The following is a 19,106-nucleotide window of genomic DNA, read 5'->3' as shown; positions in this document are numbered from 1 at the left end:
AGGCAAAAACATCTGGAGATTAAAATTGTGGTTTTGACTACCACAGTACATCAGTGTGGGTAATGTAATAGATTCTAAGCTAAATGAACTAAAGCTGAACATTAAAAAGGCCCCTACACAACCACAGGGCACACGAAATGACATCCTGCTACAACATTAGACTTTGTTCTGCAGTCAAGTACATCTCCACAGAGCTGACAACTTTAGAAAAGCATATTCATGCACTTGTACAGTCCATTTCACAATGAAGCATTCATCTGAAGATGACACTAAACCAGCAAAAAACAGCAGGCATACTTTGATTTAGATCAAAGTGTTTAAGTATCATGAACTAATCTAGAAAAGAGGATGTTTCAGTGCAACACACTCTCTTGCTAAAGTAGGCAAGATTGAAAGAAACTGAGAAACTCAAAATCACAGGACCCTTCCCAGACAGTCGTGCCCCAAGAGCTGTCCACACTTCTGGCACTAATAATTAGAATCAATTAGAAAATGCAGTACTATATTGTATTTTTCCATGTTTCATCAAAAAAGTGAAAAATGGAGCCCAATACCAACCATTCTTCATATTTGAATATCTCAAACATCTTGAAGTGCATTTGCACGACTTGAAAATGCTGCCACAGATAATAAGTGCATGTATTGCTTAAGATCCTTGACATTAGATTGAACATTGACCTATGATCGAAATAAGAATAATTTCACCAATCTTGCCATAACCCTGCAAGCTGTGGTAGATAAATACTCAGCTCAGAGTGCAGGTCTCAGATTCAAAGAAAGAAACTGAGAGTTTCTAGCCAGGCAGAGGCTTGGGAAAGAGCTGGGAAAGAATGTAAATAATTCTTTATCTCTCTTGTTTTTCAGATTGTTTATAGTTAAGTTCTATCACTGTGCGTCAAGCACTCTGCACCAATAGTGGTAGGTTGTTTTCACTTCAGAACCAATAGATTTGGTCCTTGCGGAGCTCTGTATAAAAGAGCGGTGCATTTTGAATAAAGAGGAGTTTTACTCTCAACAGCCTTCTGAATCAGAGCCTCTTCATTCCCATGCTGCCTCAACAACAACAGAGAGCGCCCTGAAAAGAAATAAATTATGCAACTTCTTGATGATTGTGTCTAAGTGATGATAACCAGTCAATAATGTCAATAACTTTCCCCTCCAAACCCTTGGGGAATAAGAAACAAGACCTATTAGAGATCTTTGATAAGAGATTAAATGCTGGTCTATGAGAAATCTCAGATTAATTTCACCAATTTTGCCATAACACTGCAAGATGTACTACACAAGCACCTAGCTTAGCAATTGAACTGAGATAAATTGAGCAACTCCTGGATAATCACTTCCACACAACTGGTTAATTATGTGGGCACTTCATTCTCCTATCACTAAACAGCACTAATCAGGAACACTTATGTATATACATCTAGTTAGCAATTTTTAATGTAAAAAAAACTGTACTTGTTCCAGAGACAACAACTGAGAGGAAAGGTTCAGTATGAAAAAGAATGCAAAACAGAATCATTCAGAAAACAAATTCTTCTCTATTAATTACTATATGAAAACTCAAAATGCCCCCAAATACGTCCGAAATAATAACAGTAGAAAGATGCTACACTGTGAATAACTAAGACATTTTTGTTCAGATCATACTGTGTACCTATTTATTCTGTGTATAAAAATCCAGCATTTGAACAAGTGTCATAAGTAGAGTTTAGGATTTATTTCTCTGTTTATTTTCCCCTCTTCTTTATTCTGTGAGGTTGTAACTAGCGAAGCTGTTCATTTTGGAAAAAAATAAATTTATGTATTTTTAAAAAAAAAGGACACCCAATTTAACAAAGGATACGTATTAGGCTTACGCCTATGTCTTTCTTTCTACGACATGATTAGAACACTTCATTACATGATCACCAAAACAATTTCAATGAATTATCAGTGAATTTGACTCTCTCCAGAACCATGCTAGATAGGTAAGAAGATTTGTCCACACCTTATATACGGGAAACTGGACAATAAAACATAACATAATTTCTCTAAAACCTAAAAAAATTGTAAAAATTAAAAAAAAACCCCAAACCTCACCAACCAACCAAAAAACAAAACAAAAAAAGAAAAACCACACACACACACAAAAAAAAATTAAAAAAAAACAAAACAAAAAAAACCCAACCAACCCAAACCAAACTAGTGAGACATCTACAGATTCCTCCAGAACACGAGGAATGAAAATTTTTATTCTGTGTTTTATTTTGTAGTCAAATATACAGAATGTTTCTGTAACACACAAAAGGACAAACTGTTTAAAGTGCAAGCCCATCTGAATTCTGCTCTCATCTCTGCACCACATCCTGCTATTCTTTAATGATACCATTGATACCTCACAACCTATATCCCAATTATTACAATTTGTATCAGAAAGGTCACAAGCAAGAACATAGGTTCCTAACATATTTCACACATGCAAAAATCCATCCTCCTTACACAGACACCCACAGCTGCTGCTTAAGGCAGTAAGCCTGGCTCAGAACTAGGGCTACCTTTTAAAAGGATGGAGGAGATGGAAATGCAGCTCTTTTCTGCACACACTTGGCCTGGCTCCTAAAGCTACCAATATTGTCATTACCAGGTGGAGCTAAGTTTGCTTATCCCTGGCTGGTGGTGTATCCCACACCAAGCATGGCAACATCCAGCAGGAAGGGTTTGAAGCATGAGCTAAGTTGCAGAGAAAGTTTTCTCATTTTTAAATACAGAAGACACAAGACTGTGTCTGGAAAAACTGCTCTACCTGAAACTGAGCAATGGTAATCTTAACAAATTTCTCTTTTTCTTGGTAGTTTCTTATTATTCAGCTATGCTTTACACAGCATTGCTGTTGAAAACAGGGGTGAAGTGGTATCAGGAGCAAATCTACATTCTTCAGCCTGGGGTCCAGTGGGAGCAAAATAAATGATGGGGATGTTTCAGGTGGTTGCAAGACGCAGATATATCTCTTTTTTAAAATTTTAAAGCAGAAAACATTGCTGGCCCTTCTGTTAGAAGGGTGGCTTTTAATCAAGTTCTTAATACATGTCTGCTAAAGCAGTCTTTTCTGATTCCTATGCTATCTGCCATTAGCCTGCTTACAGTATGAAGGAAAGCTAGCAAGGACATTAGGACTAGAAATAAAGATGAGGTTAGGATCCATTTTCTTTAAATTGTTCTATGGGTCATGAAAGACTGTCTGTCTGTGCTATGTACACTAGGAGTGCCTAACAAAGCACACAGAACAATAAAAAACCTGCCTGTAGCCACTGACACCCGTGTGCTTGGGTTTGCTATTATTTGTATTACTTTTGTCAACAGTAGCAAAGAGAGCTTTCTCTTTCTAAAAGGATTAGGAAGGCAAGTGTGGTTTGCAGCTCTATGGGAGCCTGCTATGTCTAACACACTGACAGAAACTTCCAGTTTATGCTCAGATGGCAGCTCTAAGATTCCACCAGGAACAGGAGTGGAAGGCTTCACTTCCAAAGCAGTCAATGGCTAATGCCACATTTCCAAAGGGGGAAAAGATTTCATTTTTTCTGAGAAATACATAAACACCATGGTAGTGGACATGCCATAAAAACATGAATTACACTGAACAGAAAAAGGCAATGTATTACTTGGGTATAAGTATCTGTTTTCATGTGCTACTGCTGGACATAATTTGGGAGAAATCTGTGCACAGCTCACTAGCATATGACTTACACATCATTAAATAAACAATAAAAATAACAAAAATTGTCTCTATTCAAATCAAAGTGGATAGATAAAAATTATAAATTGAGCAGTTTAGACTTTTTTGCTCTGTTCTTTTTGTCAGAGTAACTTCTAGCAGTATCTCTGAAAAAAAAGCTGAATTCTAGAAGACATTCACCAAATTCTAATGACTTTTGTTTAAAAATAAATACTTCCAGTCTTATCTTTTAAAATGTATTTCCACTTCCTGCTTCTCTTCTAGGTGGACACTAAAATACTCTAAAATGGAAATATAAGGGTAATTTTTCTCTTAAGGCGTTGCTGAAAAGTGCTACATGAAATATAGAAGTACAGCTTGCTCTTATGTAGGCAACTAATCTCATATTATTTACACAGCAGATGAAAACAAGGGTGGAAACTAAAACTCCATTTGCAAATATGAATATCAAATAACTGAAGAACCACCTGGATAAATACAGATGCACTATTCTCAAAGACAGCCACCAGAATACATACTGGCAGGAAGACAGTTCATCTGAGGAATTCTTTAGTATATAATACAGGAGAAAATATGAAGGTCCCATGTCCTCTTTAAGAAAGTTTCAGGGGTTAGAAAGTATAGATGTACATCAGCTTGTCAGTAAAACATATAACAGGAATCAAAGACTTGCTATTCACTAGTCACATTTCAAATTCCAGATTTCTTGGGCAATGCCTGCACATGTATTTTCTAAAGCTGTTTCTAAACTATTGTTCTCAACATTGAATTCAGAAATCATATCCAACAACAAACCTGTGATGCACAACCCAACACCTCCTCATGAAAATATCCCCATTTCTGATATGACTAAGCACTAATAATTTTCTTCCAAATACTCCTCCATTTGTTGCAAACAGGCCCCTGGCTAAAGCACAACAGGCATATACTTTAATAATCTCTTGATTACCTGGAGACAGCCTGGAACACCTAATAAATCTGTCTATTTTTCAGGTGGAGTGGGATTGATTTCCCCAGGGTTTCTTTGTCAGTTCCATTTTAGTACTTAATATGAAGAGAAAATTATCAGAGAAGGTCAAATCTGACATGAAAAACTAGAACGAGTTCATACTGATTAAGACTTTTGCTACATTTAAAATAAATGTCCAGTTGCTTTTTTTTAGGCCCCATCTTCCGTCAATCTTTATTTAATAACCCATATGCTTCATAGCTTGCAAAAAGTGCAATCACAGCTTGGCAACATGTTCAAATAGCCAGAAGTTTCAACACTGGAATAGTAATCAAGTGAAAAATGGGGTGTTTTTTTCCAACCACTTTGTTATCAGCAAATAGTCAAAGGCATTTACCACAACCATGACTTCTTACTGCAAAAAATTAGTTGAAATTACAGTAAAAGTTTGAGACATACAGAAAAATTTTAATCCTCAATTGTTTAATCAAGCCAATTTATTCAATAGGTTTTCTATTCTGTATACATTCTATTTTCATGTCAATCTACAACAGTATAAATAAATATATAAATGCTATCTTGACTTACAGAGAAGTTTAACACTTGGTAAGAAACAGAATAAAAATGTCTTGTTCAAAGCCTCTTTGTTCGCTAAGATCCAAATTTGATAGAAACTTGTACCAGATTTCTCCTCTCACTCTGGAAATGAGGATTTTAAATATTTTTGGTTTTGAAGAATATTAAAAAGTATAATCAAAGAAACATTAGATTTTACAAAGGCAAGAAAATAGCACTAAAGATACTGCAAATAGTTAATAGATGTAGCCAGGTCATGAAGAGATGTCAATAATTACATTTAATATGAATGAATGTAATTATACATATTCATTTTTATTTCCCTACAGTGAATATTTACCTCAAAGCTTAAACTGCTCTTTGAAGTTTTAATGAAAATCTTTCAAATTTTTTCAATGTATTTCTGCATGGCTAAAATGCAGAAATCTTCTTACAGTTTTGAGAAACTGCATTTTTCATATTTCTCTATAACGCTTGGCAACATTGGCAGTGCTGTATATGGTGTTGAATGCATCAAGCTTTTGTGACAGTGTTTACAGTTCATTTACTTTCTTCCAAATTACAGGGTCAGAGCCTGCAACATTTCATTCTTGCAAATACTGTACAAGACCAGTTTTGTCGATTTATTTGAATATAGTCATGTGTGAGAATTTATCACATAGGACTTTTTTTTGTTTAACAAATACTGGGCAGTGCTACACAAAGCAAAAGAAATCAAGCTCAAATTCTTTTACACTTTACCTTTGAAAGGAAGTAAAGAACAAAGTGTATTTTACCTGAGTTTCCACGCCTTGCTCAAGCAACCTTTTAGCCTGGTTTTCCACCTCAAGACGAGCTCTTGCAATAAAAAGCAGGTCATTTTCAATCACCTCTATTCCAGACAGATCTATCCCTTGAGAAAGATAATCTATAAGAGCAACAAAACATTGATAAGCATGACACAGGGTAATGGAATATTTTAAGCATGTTAAAACATTTCAAAGTTACAGTAAGTTCAAAGGGACGTTTTTGTATGCAACACTTGATAATACAGTACATCAAAGTAATGTCTTATACCAGGAGAACTGAAAATCAGAGGATTGTTATTTGAGAAATTTTGGATATTGAATACATTGCATTTACTTCAGCCCACTTTTCTACACCCAGAGACTGCTGAAGAGGTGCAAAACATGAGTTCTAGGAACTGCAGAATCAGAATCACAGGCCAAAAAGGGGCAAGAAGTCATATCCTTGTCCCAAAGAATTACCTAGATCATTAAACTTGTCTAACCACATGTTCGAATAAGCATAATTTGCTCTAAGATCTGAAATTAAAGATACATTAAAAGGCTCAAATTTTACTTCATATATTTAAATTGCACTACTAAACATTTGAGATCAAAAACAAAAGAAAGGCATGAAAAGAAAAGATTTTTTTTTTCCTTTTTAATTACAGAATCATCACAAAAATTTTTACTATTGTGGAAAGCACTACCAGCCAGGTAGCTAGAGATTACTGGGTTGGACTGGCAACTGCAGCAATGAAATCTATTCAAATTCAGCTTTTCTCAACGATATTTTTTCATCCTTTTTTATCTTTCTGGATTTAAATTTATCTAATTTTTCATGACCAGGTAGCCTAGATCTTTACACTGCTGCTTATTACCAAGATAATGCAGGATTTCTCTCCTTTACACAGTTTTCAACATTTTGTTTAACGAAGCAGGTTTTCCACTGCTTTTTTTTTGAAAGATCAAGTAAAACTAACAAAAAAATGGGCAAGGCATTTCACACAGTATCAGATTCTTCCTTCATAAGATGATGTTCCACTATTTCTATTTATAACCAGTCCTCTGTGACTTCCTAACAAAGTTATCTTCATTTTAGCCCTCACAGTAAGTTTATTAAGGCAAAGACTTAAACATTTTAACTAAGCTAACTGACCTTTTACACCTTTGCCAAATAACCTTTCACTTTAGTAGCCATATTTTTTTGTTTATTCACAATAAACTAATTTAATTCTCAGGTTAATTTCAGCAATCACATGTTCACAACTGAACACAACATTCCAAGTGAATCATTTTACAGCTATATAGAGAACATCCCTGTATACCTGCACATGAAAAATACCATGTAAGAAATCAAAACAAAAAGCTTTCTAATATACTGCATAAAGCTTAGTAAAGGCATAAAGGAAATAATCTCTTTTAACAGTATAGCATGTCAAATAGGTTTTAATCTACTAAGAATATGCCTGCAAATGCTTTTCCCTGCATGCATTTGTTTAAAAATTGATCAGAGGGGTCAAAGATCATTTGAGCAGCAGGACAGCACAGGCAATTCATGAAGCCCTGTATGCTGGTGTGTTTACAGAGCTGCCTCTGCCACAGGCCAGAGCAGCCACACTTACCCCTTATTTCCCTGCAACTCTTTGCTGTGACTAAGCTGCATCTCTGCACCTGGTCTGGCATAAGAAACCATTAAAACTAATACTGAGCTCCCAACAAGTTCCAGTGAGCAAGTGTCTTTAATGTGAAGGCTAATCTTCTGACCCCTTTTTTTTTAGCTGCACATAAAAAAAAAAAAAAAAAAAAAAAAAAAAAAAAAAAAAAGAGGAAAACACTATCACAGATTCACTCTACTGCTATAGTAAACTCTGAAGAAGTTTTTTTTGCAACATGAGATTAAAAAAGGTGCAAATATTACTAAATATTTAAATATACCACAAATACAAGAACTGCTGTGGAATTCACTTGTGGCATAAAGTCATAATCTGGAAGCCCAGGCTGCCTAAACAAAACAAAATTAAAATACGGTTATGATCTCCTAAATCCACAGAAAAAGATACCATTTCTTCCTGCTGTGTTTTATCTCAAAATCTAAATTAAGTCACTTCACGTGCTAAAAATCTAATCCTTCTGATGGTTTTAAGAAAAGAACAGAAAGACCATGCTGCTTTGGCTTCTCCAAATACCTCCATCTGTGTCTCCGACTGGCAGCCACCTCCTGCCAATCTGTTAAAATCTACAACTTTGCTCCAAATTTTCTGCAATCCTTACAAAATATCTTAGGACAATGCATATCAGGAAGACTTCAATACAGTGGGCCTTCCTGTAGATTCAGTGGCTACCACTGTAGATACTCCTAGTTGCTATTCTAACAGTAAGGAAGCTCTAGAAATTACTCAGTCTTCAGAAGAACAGCAGTTTTCATAAGGACAGCAGGTCTATGTCAGAAACACCTGCAAGTGCTTCCCTGCCATTCTTATGTGATAGCAGAAGCTGTAACACAGGCAGGATATTTGCCTTTTGATAGTTTTTGTCATCTATACAGATAAGTAATATTAGAAATCTCTACGCTTGTGTGTTCTCAGCATGTCAGCTTTCCATCTGCTTTAACCTTAAAGCTCTGCAGTAAAACTATTACTGTATTAATTGTAAAATAATCAGTGAGCATATATTTATGACTGACATCTCTCCCTTAAGAGATTTTAAAAGTGCATATATAACATTTTGTTATCTTTGGGAAGATTTGTGTTTTTAACAAATTAGAATCGAAGTATCTTGTACCACCATGTGCCAGGGCTGGAGCACCCACCAAGGCTCTCAGCAACACCACAGGCTGCTCCAGCCACTTCTCAGCACAGCCAAGGAGCAAATTAGAGGAGGGAGCTACAGTCCTATAACCATTCCTGTACCTCTCATCCCTCTGATAACTCTACCTCTTTATATAGGTTCAAGAACATAGAGGCAAATCCTTAAATCTCTCATAGGGTGTTGGTATTGCTTCCCTTCTATCACATCCTATTAAACTTGGAAAGCACAGCTGGAACTTACTTTCTAAGAACTTTAAATACAGACTGGCTACTGAATCATTTTCTTGAACAAAAATACTCTATGTCAAGGCAGATACACTCTAAGACCTAGCAATAAGTGACATACATAACCTACTTCTGCCTACCAAAGGGTTAGAACTTTCTATTTTTAATAAAAAAAGTATTTTTGTCACTACAATACAACATTTTCTTGATTTACTAAACTTGAACAACTTTTCTAACCTACTGGTTAAGATGCTGCTTGAAAAGGCATTTTTTAAAAATAGTATTTCCCTGATAGTTATATAACAGGAGTTTCATAGACAGAGAAATCCAATATGCAGATAGAACATTAGGCAGAAAAACAGTACTTTAAGCAACACGGTTAGCTTTCCTTAATCTAAATGACTCACCAACACAGATTCTTTCTATTATGTGATCTCATTTTTTAACCTCAAATATTCTTTGTGATAATACAGAATCAAGATTAGAAATTGCAACTTTCTGTAAGCATTGAAATATGTTTTGGAACAGAGATAACTATGACACTAGCACCCTTATGAGCTCCACAAGAACTGTATTACATTCTTTATATGGACTGAATTGATTCTGAGCTTTTGCTAGAAATTAAAGAATCAACAGAAGACTACTGAGAACAATCAGGTGCAATAACAAAGAGGAAAACAAAAGACAGCAATAAACCAATGTGATTAAGCTGCAGGACTCAAGAGGCTGCTTCAGACAAAGGAGAAACCCTTCTGTGCTCTGAGAAGCAACCTCAGCGACACTAATAAGGAGGTGGAAAAGAGGAAATTAGAACATCCAAAGTGGATTCCCCAGAAGTGAACACCTAAGGTCTGCAGACATGTAACTCCCTTCAAATGCAAGAATCCAATGACAAATTAAGATATGTTCCATGGGAGATTGGGAATGGGGGGAGAGAGTATTAATGGAAAATAGCCCATTCCTGAAATTTTAAATAAAATCATAGAATGATAAAATCACAGACCTTTGTTTCCCTGTTTGAGGAAGGTTTGAGGTGTATTTCTCTTGCGTTGGTCATTTATTTTATTGATTCTGCAGTCTTGCAGATAATGTTGGTAATATCTGTACCTTAAGACTATACTGCTATTTTTCCATAGTGAAGAAAAATTACAGTTTTTGAAGGAATTACTAATTTAAATTCCAAAAAGTCAACAGGTCTAAATGATACCCAAGAGTTCTGCTGGGATTTAAGTATGTAGAAGATGAGAGAGTCCATGATTTATCAAGAACTATTATAGAAGACTCATGTTTGCATTGGTAGAAGATGTTTATGAAGCTGAAGCTAAACTGCTATTGGCAATACTTGTTTCTTTTATCTTCCATGGTCTTAACTGAAATGTTAGTTACAGCAGTAGCTACTGGACAGGAAGGACATCCTGTTTGCCTCACCTGTATCTGAACCAACAACCCAGGATGCTGCTTGGCCAAAATATGGCAATTGGTTTGTTTTGGTCAATGCAGCTAATTTAAAATCAAAGCCTGAGAAGACAGCCTGAGATCCCAATACCTCAGGAGAAGACAAGGGCTCACCCTTTGATGAAAGCAACCTAGGGTTTTCCACTGTATCTCTAGTCTCTAGGTGAAATAAGCAAACACCCTACCTTAAAGAACAGTGCTCTGCTGCTTGGAGACACTTGAATTTGCCACACGATGCATATAGAGCAGGTGGGGAATAGCAAGAGCAGGCAAATTTCTAAGTGTTCGAACTAGAAGCTGATGACTGCAAAAAGAACCTTTGCTTATGTTCTGTTTGAACCAGACTAATTCTCCACTTAATCAGAAATGACTGTCCAACACTCTGCACCAGGCACCGAATACCTGCTGAAGCAAGCCTCACGTTAAGCATTTAAATCAAATGAAAGTGATTCCACTACTGGTACTATTAAACAATATCTTACAGCTATCTTATACAACTTGAACTCTTCAGAAAAGGTGTTAATTCCTATCAAAACGGCATAGATTATAATGCTTTGTAAAGTGTTCAAAATAAGAAATGTAATTGCTCTATACTAGGTGCCATACACAATGTCATGTATTTTGAATATACTTTAAAAATTATTAATTTTGAATAATAGATTATTAATTCTGAGGGGTTTTTCCCTGCAGGTATTATTAATTCATTATTAAAGAAGAAGAAGAAAAAAATTTACTAAAATGCCAGTTAGTTACAAAATTCTTGGTATCTTTCTTTTCCTATATGGCAAAACTCCTGCAAACGTTTCTTCAGTGAAACAACACAGAATAAAGTCTGCCTGTGTCACTGAAGTGCCACTAAGTTCCTATGAAATCTGGTCCTTATTTAAGCAATTTCTACCATCTTAAAAATTAACTACTTGCATGCATAGTACATAAGATTTCAGGTTTTAGCTGTTTGAGCAATATTAAGTGAGTGAAAAGTGTCCTGCTGGAGACAGAAACTGAGTGGGGCCCCTTGGCTCTGTATTTGTTTGTTTTCTCAGACAGCACATTAACACACTCTTTCTGTTTAAGTCCAGAAAAGGAAATATTAGACAACCAGTTATAGTCTCTGCTAGATGTCTCTCGTGAAGGGGAACATGAAAAATAAAAACAGAGCAAAGCACTTCTCATCTCTTAATTTCAATCCAAGACTGGTTTCATTTTAAACAAATCAGCTCAACAGTACCAAAATCAAACTGGTGAAAAGCATACAAGTCAAAGAAAGAAAACTTTAAATGCTCATTTAAACACAGACAGTTATGTTGTACTGTAAAACAGACCTGTCATGTACATTGTATGATTACAAAATGGTTTGGTCAGAAGGAGCCTTTAAGGAATATGTAGTACAACCCCTCTGCATGGGCAGGGGCACCTTCCATGCTGTCATGTTGCTCACAGCCCTGAACACTTCCAGCGATGGAGTATCATCTTACCTGATCAAAGCTTTACTTCAGAAGAACACTGAGAATTCAACACTTGAATTCAGAGACCATGTAAGTATGAAAAATTGAACATTTTCTAGCATGTTAAAACAAAGGGGAAAGTTTTAAGTGTAAAGGTAGGTTAGAATAAGAAAGAATAAATTGTCATCCTGCACTTGGGATCAGCTTTGTTTCCTCCAAAAGATTGTTCCTGTTTTTTTTAATAGAATATGGTTTATTTTAAAATATTTACTAGTGCTTTAATAATCATCTATGTCCAATCCTATCTACAGAGGAAGCATGCTGTTTCTTTCCATACTGCATGCAAAAATATAAAAAAACACACCCTGAATTGAGAACAATTATGGGGGAGCAGCGAGGAAGACTGACTAGCTATTTTTAAATTAAATTAAAGCTGCATTTAAGTTGTCTTGATGGAAGAGTTAATTCCTACTGCTCTCTGGGCTGGAAATCAGATGCCACGCAGGATCTGGAACTGATGGAAATGAGTTTGATATCTATTTTTATCATCATCACTGACTTAACAATGAGCACCAAATTTTGGAGACATTCCTGTGAAAATGCCATGATTCAAAAAATAGCTTAACACACCAAGACAAACACTACTTAGGTCTAATCACAAGTTATACCACACGACTCCCACACTCACTTAGGCCTAAAGCAAGAGTTGCTGAACTCCTTTAAGGTTCCCCCTCCCACACACCATTAGATCTCCCCCATCCCTCCCCCTCACCCTTGAATACAGACTCACAACCTCACTTCACCACGACCTACTAAACCTGCTACTTTCTATTGTGCCCTCCAAGGGGAGCAGGCAGCAGCCCCACATCCAGCTGGTGGCTGCTTAATGCCATGATTAGTAACCTGGGTGACAGGGCAGAATTAACCCTCTGTGAGCTTATGGGTGACAGCAAGTTGAGGAAGTGCTCGGCACCCTGGAGAGCAGGGCTTCTATTCTGAAGAACCATAGCAACCTTGAGATAAGGACAGAAAAAAAAACATCATGAAGGTCAACAAAAGTGAGTTAAGCCCTGTTCACCTGGGATGGAGCAGCCCTGTCCACACAACCAGGTTGGGTGCTCAATAGTGGAAAGAAGCTTTCAGAAACAGATCCAGTGGATAGAAAATTTAACTTAAACCAGCAGTACATCCCTGTGGTAGAGACTGCCAGCTGTGTACCAGACTGGGTGTACCCCAGCAGGTTGAGGGAAGTCATTATTCTTATTATTTGGCACTTGTAAGGCCACTGTACTCCATGCCTCCTAACAAAAAAGGAGGCATTGACAAATGAGTATAATAGGGAACCATCACAACAGAGGACTGAAGCATGTGAGAGTGAGGAGAGGCTGAGAGAACTGAGTCTGTTAACCTTGAACAGAAATGGTTAAGAAGAGATCTAGCTGCATCTTCTGCTGGCTGACGGACAGACCTTCCTCAGCAGTGCACAAGAGATACAGGCTACAGCATGAGACATTCTAGTAAGACATGGGGGCAGAATACTGTACTTATGGTTCCATACACCTTATCCATGGAGGATATTAATCTGCAGGAATGTACACATTGTATTTTAATATAATTAAAATTGATAAACTGTGAAACATTAGGATCTAGAACTCTAAAAATCACCGTAAGCTTCTTAAAACTGGCTGGTTTGAGAAAACTCCCTCAAGAGCTACCAGAACATTTTCAATAACTAAAACAGCATTTTTTTCTAAATTCTCTGTGATAAAATACTCATGAAGAACTGTAACATCCATGCCATTCATCAATAGTACTTGAGTGGAACTGAAACCAACTTCACCCTCAGTATTGTATTGTAGCTATGACCTAGAAATCAGAAAATATTCAAAAGAAAATTTCAAAATGGACTTTCAAAATTAAATTTATTCTGGCAACAATGCAATAATACCTCTACAAGTCAATACTCCTCTTGGTCTTTTTTTGGAGCAAAGTAAAAATAAAATATGTTGCCAGTAAAAATGTAGTTGTCCTATTTCAGTTTTGAACAGACTTCATAGCATCACAGATGCAAAGCAAATGTACAGCATGTGTGAAAGAGACAAAAACAGAAAGGGGGACAGAAAGGTAAAATATGGAACAGGAGAGAGATGTAGCCCAAGTGGGGCATTACAGAACAAATGAACTTCAGCTTTAGAGAGCTGAGCATAACAGAATGATGAAAAATAACAGACAGAAAATTATGAAGGAATGTAATGAAAAGATATAAATACAGAGTCGTTCATACAATTTGGTTTTATTAATCTGTAAGAGTAATTTAGTGCTATCATATGCTTTCCACCTTGACAACTTCCTCCCCACCTAAGCCCACAGCTTTGCACTGCTTGTTCATTAGCAAAGCCAGTGGTAATACTCATTTCTGCTCATATTTCAGGAGAGCAGCCAAAACTGGAAAACAAAAAGGTGAATAAAGCTTGTTTTTAATAAATTTCATGGAAACAGTAATCAAGATTTTTACTGTCTTGAAAGTATTTCTTGAATTCTCAACAGGTGAACAATAAGCAGTCCTTGAAATGGAGCCTCATATCAGTTTATACAATGAAGGAGGATGAAAAGAATGCACTCTCATATTTATCAGAGATAATTGCATTGAAAATATATTGCAACTGCACCATAAACCCATGTAAAAGAATGATGCCCTTCCAAATGGGAGTGGATGAAGTAAACCATCTCTTTCTGAACTAGGAAATTGAGATAAGGACTCACCTAAATGAAGGTATGTGACTTTGGCTGTCTTTTGTTTGCCTAAGTTAGCATCGCAACTAAAGCCATAAAAGCCAGCAAATCAGTTATGAGCAGAGAGATGCAAAATATAACCTAAATTTACATGTTGGCCTGAAAACAGCAGGCAGCTTTTACATCTTATTAATTCGTTATCATTCAATAGCTAAGTAGAATTCCTCAATATAGAGCATTATGTAAACGTGCGATGATTCAGTTTCCATCAGTACTATCCCATGTAGCAATAGACCACGCCACGATAAAAGAAAATGAAGGAAAATGATGATGTGTCTCAAGAACTTTAGTCAGAAATAACTTCTTTCAAACATCCCACCAGTTGCGGAGAAGGCAAAGATGGCTGACTCTTCACTGAATCACTGCCTTCGAAGGAGGGCAGGGGAGATTTTGGTTCATTTGTGAGTTTTAATTAATGATGTCAATGGTCATTGACCTAATTTTTGAATACTTTACACCAGGATAAAGGTATACATGAACAGCTACAGACTTACAGGTCTACACGTCTACAATTACCATCCTGAACTAGCTAGTCTGCATTCTTTTTTTCTTTTTAGTGAGATATAGCCTACATTTTTTGAGTTTATATAATTATTTTTGCACTAATATAATTCAAAAATGTAGACTGCACATGAAAGAACACAGGTAGTTTCTAACATACACTTATAAATGCCAGGAGACACTTTACAATCAGTAGTGCTACAGAACTATATAATCAAGGTAATAAAAAACTTCATGCTATCTTGGCCCCTGCATAAGGGGGAATACTACTTTTTTTCTTTACTACATACATAAAAGCTGCAAACATTTCTTTCATATTCTTCTCTTCTTATGGGTCTCTCCTGCCTCTTTTCAACACCCACTATTCACCCTTTCATACTTACACCTTCAGGAAAACACTTCTGCAAAAGCAGAACTGAGTTTTCTTTAGTAACAGCTATGTTAACTCCCTCAGTACTCTGAAATATATGTAATTTTTATCTTCAATAAATGCATATTTAATTCCTCCCACCCCTCACTTGTCATATCATCAATAACTTCCTGCAACTGGCTGCAGATTTACCTGTTTTTATCATCTTTAGAGTCAACAGATATTGCACAGATTATAAATCACATGGGTTTTATGTACCTCAGATACTTTGTAGGAGAACAAAGTGAACCTTGTGTGATACAGAGTGTTTTTGTAGACAACTTGAATTTAACAGCAAATTTTTAAAACCTCTTGAAATATATCTTATCTCCTACAGTAAAATCTTTTTTGAAATTTAGAGATCAGCCTATGGCAGAAACCTGCCCAGTCTGCCAGAATTCTTGCCAATTCTTCTAGCAAAAATAAGACTTAGCAACGAAAAATAGGCAAGAGAAGAATGTTGTTTGAAAGCCAAACTGAACCTAACGGTGTTCATATTCTGACACTTTCATTTGAAGTTAGCCTGCACAGATGCCTGTCTCTTGACCGTTCAACTGGAATAGTATTCAGCCACAATACAGACCAATAGCAGTTGCCTCTTATGATTCTTTAATACCTTCTATTTTGTACAATTTGTATAGTGAAATAAAAAAAAAAAGTTTTAAAACCTTCCTTGTCCCCTCTACAACATTCATTGCAATTCGATAAAAAGTTATCTAGATACAAATTGATAAACTATTACTCTCACCCTTAGCACTTACTGTAATGTTTAGCTGTACCTGCTCTAACAAGAACACTGGAAAGCTGAAGGAAATGTCACATCCCTCCCAACTACCCCACACGAGCTGCTCCACAGCATTCACCACAGCCCCCAATCCCTGCACATCCTGCACTCCAATCACTGCCTGGCTGTAAACACCAGGGGAAGGGAACTGCCCACCTGCACAGCTGCTCCTCAAACACGAACAAAAGGGAACAATCACCTACAGCACACTCCAGGACTACCATTACACAGCGGTAGCACATACCTTTTCTGCTACCTGTAAAAGTTCTTTAGCAACCTAGAAAAATATTATGATCCATCACTATTAGTCTTTCATGTACACTGACCATGATTTTCTACAAAAAACACATAGAGTTAAAATTAGGAATCGCATGTATGAAGGTTTAAAATTACCATAGATTAAGATTTCACAAAAATGTACTTGTCTTCTCAAAATGACTAAATATCAGTGTAAACAGAGAGAGAAGCCATTGTTTTTATTCTATTATTTCGAAATGGATAAAAACGAAAAGTTAAGTCTTCTCTAATACAGTACTGATGACACATTTGAGTTCTACTATCATTAATGTCACAGAGACATAAAATTAAAAATCAGTATCTATTGTAGCTGAGTTCAAAGTAATGAGCTAAATGCTAAAAATACAAATCCCTTTTTTTTTTAAAGTTTGCATATCCAAGGAAGCAAACAATAAGTTCAGGCAAGTCTTTCAGTCATTAAAGGCACAAATTGTTAACAGCTGGGTGAAAACATTTAATTTAGCAAGTAACTGTTATTTAATAAATAATGCGGATATTTTCTTTGTAGAATTCATAATTATCTATGAGCCAATTCTTATTACCTACATCTGTCAGCCAATTGTATCTAATAATTAACACAAAAGAGTTGAATGGACAAAAAAATGTGCTGCTTGAAGAATAAAATATGTTTAGCAATTTAATACTTAAAAATAAATTTGAGAAAACATATAGATGCATTGTGTTATGATTCTATCATAATTTTTATCACAGTCCTAATTTTAAATAATATTTAGTCCAATAACAAATTCTTCTCAAGCCTTACAAAGCATAATTTGTGACATTCACTGCTGTTAGTTATTAATAATTTCAAGATCAGGAAAGAAAACAGAATCTTCTCTAAAACATTAATACTGTTGAAATTAAACACCTTTTCCTTCAGGAGAAAAAAAAAAAAACAGGGAAAAACCAATTTTTCAATAGCATATACTAAATTTTCTAATAGGAACCCAATCCTGAAGATATTATTACACTGCATCACAGTTAAAATTCACATTTTCCCAACATTCAGAAAGTGTGTTTTGCCAAGCAGGGGAAAAAAAAAAAAAAAAATCAAAAATCAAAAATCAAAACCAGAAAATAACTTCAGAAGAACATTAATTGAAGGTTATCAAGGGTCTTCAAAATTAATGATATTGATAAACTCAAAACTATTCATTATTGAAACTCTGAAAATCAAGAAGCAGCACCAGCAAAGAATATTGACTGGAAACATGACAGCACACACAATTCTAATATGTAAAATTTATTACTGTAAAGCACGTATCTCTGTGGTATCTCAGCAAGCAGTATATAATCTCTATCGACAGATCCTAAGAGATAAGCTGCTAAACGAGCTGCGATCTTGCCTCTTAGCCTCCATGACTTGATTTTGCCCTCAGCTCCTTAGTCAAGCTCCAAGCTCCTTCCAACACAATACATGGACAACTTGTGCTGAGCACAATGCATGGACAACTTGGAAAGCAGATGCTCCACGGAGCAACAGTTCACAGTTCAGTAATGTTATGGGCAACAAGCATTGTGAGCACTATTACGTTCAATAATCCTCACTTGCTGTTTCTTTTCCATGAATTATAAAATAACTCCTGGAACTCATGAAAGCATTTAGCAATCAGTGCTCCCCATGGCAACTGAAACATGCACTGCATGGGGCAGCAACTTTGGTCTGTGAACCTGCCACCTGACAGTTTCATTAAGCACCTTTTTGGGCTTGTAATGGGAGAGGGTGACTGTTCATTGTGTTCCTTTGCTCCTCCTGCAGCATTCATGATTCCATGTACCTCCATCATAATTGCCCCTCAGCCATTTTAAGCTCATTTATAGGGGGTTGCCACTGACAGCTGACTGACATCTCCACCCTCACACTATCACAGGAGCATTTGCCATGTATTCCTTCACTGGATAATCTTGGGGTTAGCAAGTAATGGATTTACCTAAGACTACATAACTATGTCTCTGGCACAAGAATCCCAACAGAGTTACTGATGAACAGCAGGCACACTCCCTAACCACAGCAGAGCCAGTAACATTGCTGAGCCTGAGCCCGACCCCTCTGAGTACTTAATGACCCCAAACACCATGCAACAGAAAAAGTCCTAAGTTCTATCAAATGACCATTCCATCAAGGAAAACTTTTGATTCACTTAATTAATTTTATGATCTTTGTTATTTTATTTGCAAATTAAGACTATGAAAGAAAGACTTTTTTGTTAGAAAAAAATACACAAGTAAAACACTGCAAGATGAACATCTGTAGAAACTTATGAAATCTTGGGTGCCTTGGGTACAGCTGCAACTTATTTCTGTGTGCTGGACCCTCTAAAAAACAAAAAAAAAAAAAACTAAAAGTAACTAAAAAGGCAGGGTAAGGTGACTGAATTTCAGG

The 19,106-nt window shown here is 36.1% G+C and overlaps 1 protein-coding gene across 2 annotated transcripts in view; it reads right to left on the bottom strand.

Annotated features, from left to right (window-relative positions):
• The window catches only part of COG5 (component of oligomeric golgi complex 5), a 172,477-nt gene that overhangs the window by 95,751 nt on the left and 57,620 nt on the right, over positions 1-19,106 (bottom strand). For both annotated transcript variants that reach the window (XM_021539126.2, XM_077783629.1), the window contains exon 7: positions 6,017-6,147. In XM_021539126.2, coding sequence (XP_021394801.1) covers positions 6,017-6,147 — 131 coding nt within the window. The remainder of the gene's footprint in view (positions 1-6,016; positions 6,148-19,106) is intronic.

Source organism: Lonchura striata, chromosome 5 (assembly GCF_046129695.1).
Source record: "Lonchura striata isolate bLonStr1 chromosome 5, bLonStr1.mat, whole genome shotgun sequence".
Taxonomy (NCBI): domain Eukaryota; kingdom Metazoa; phylum Chordata; class Aves; order Passeriformes; family Estrildidae; genus Lonchura; species Lonchura striata.
The sequence above is the reverse complement of the archived record's forward strand: the minus strand, read 5'-3'. Positions and strand labels throughout refer to the sequence as shown.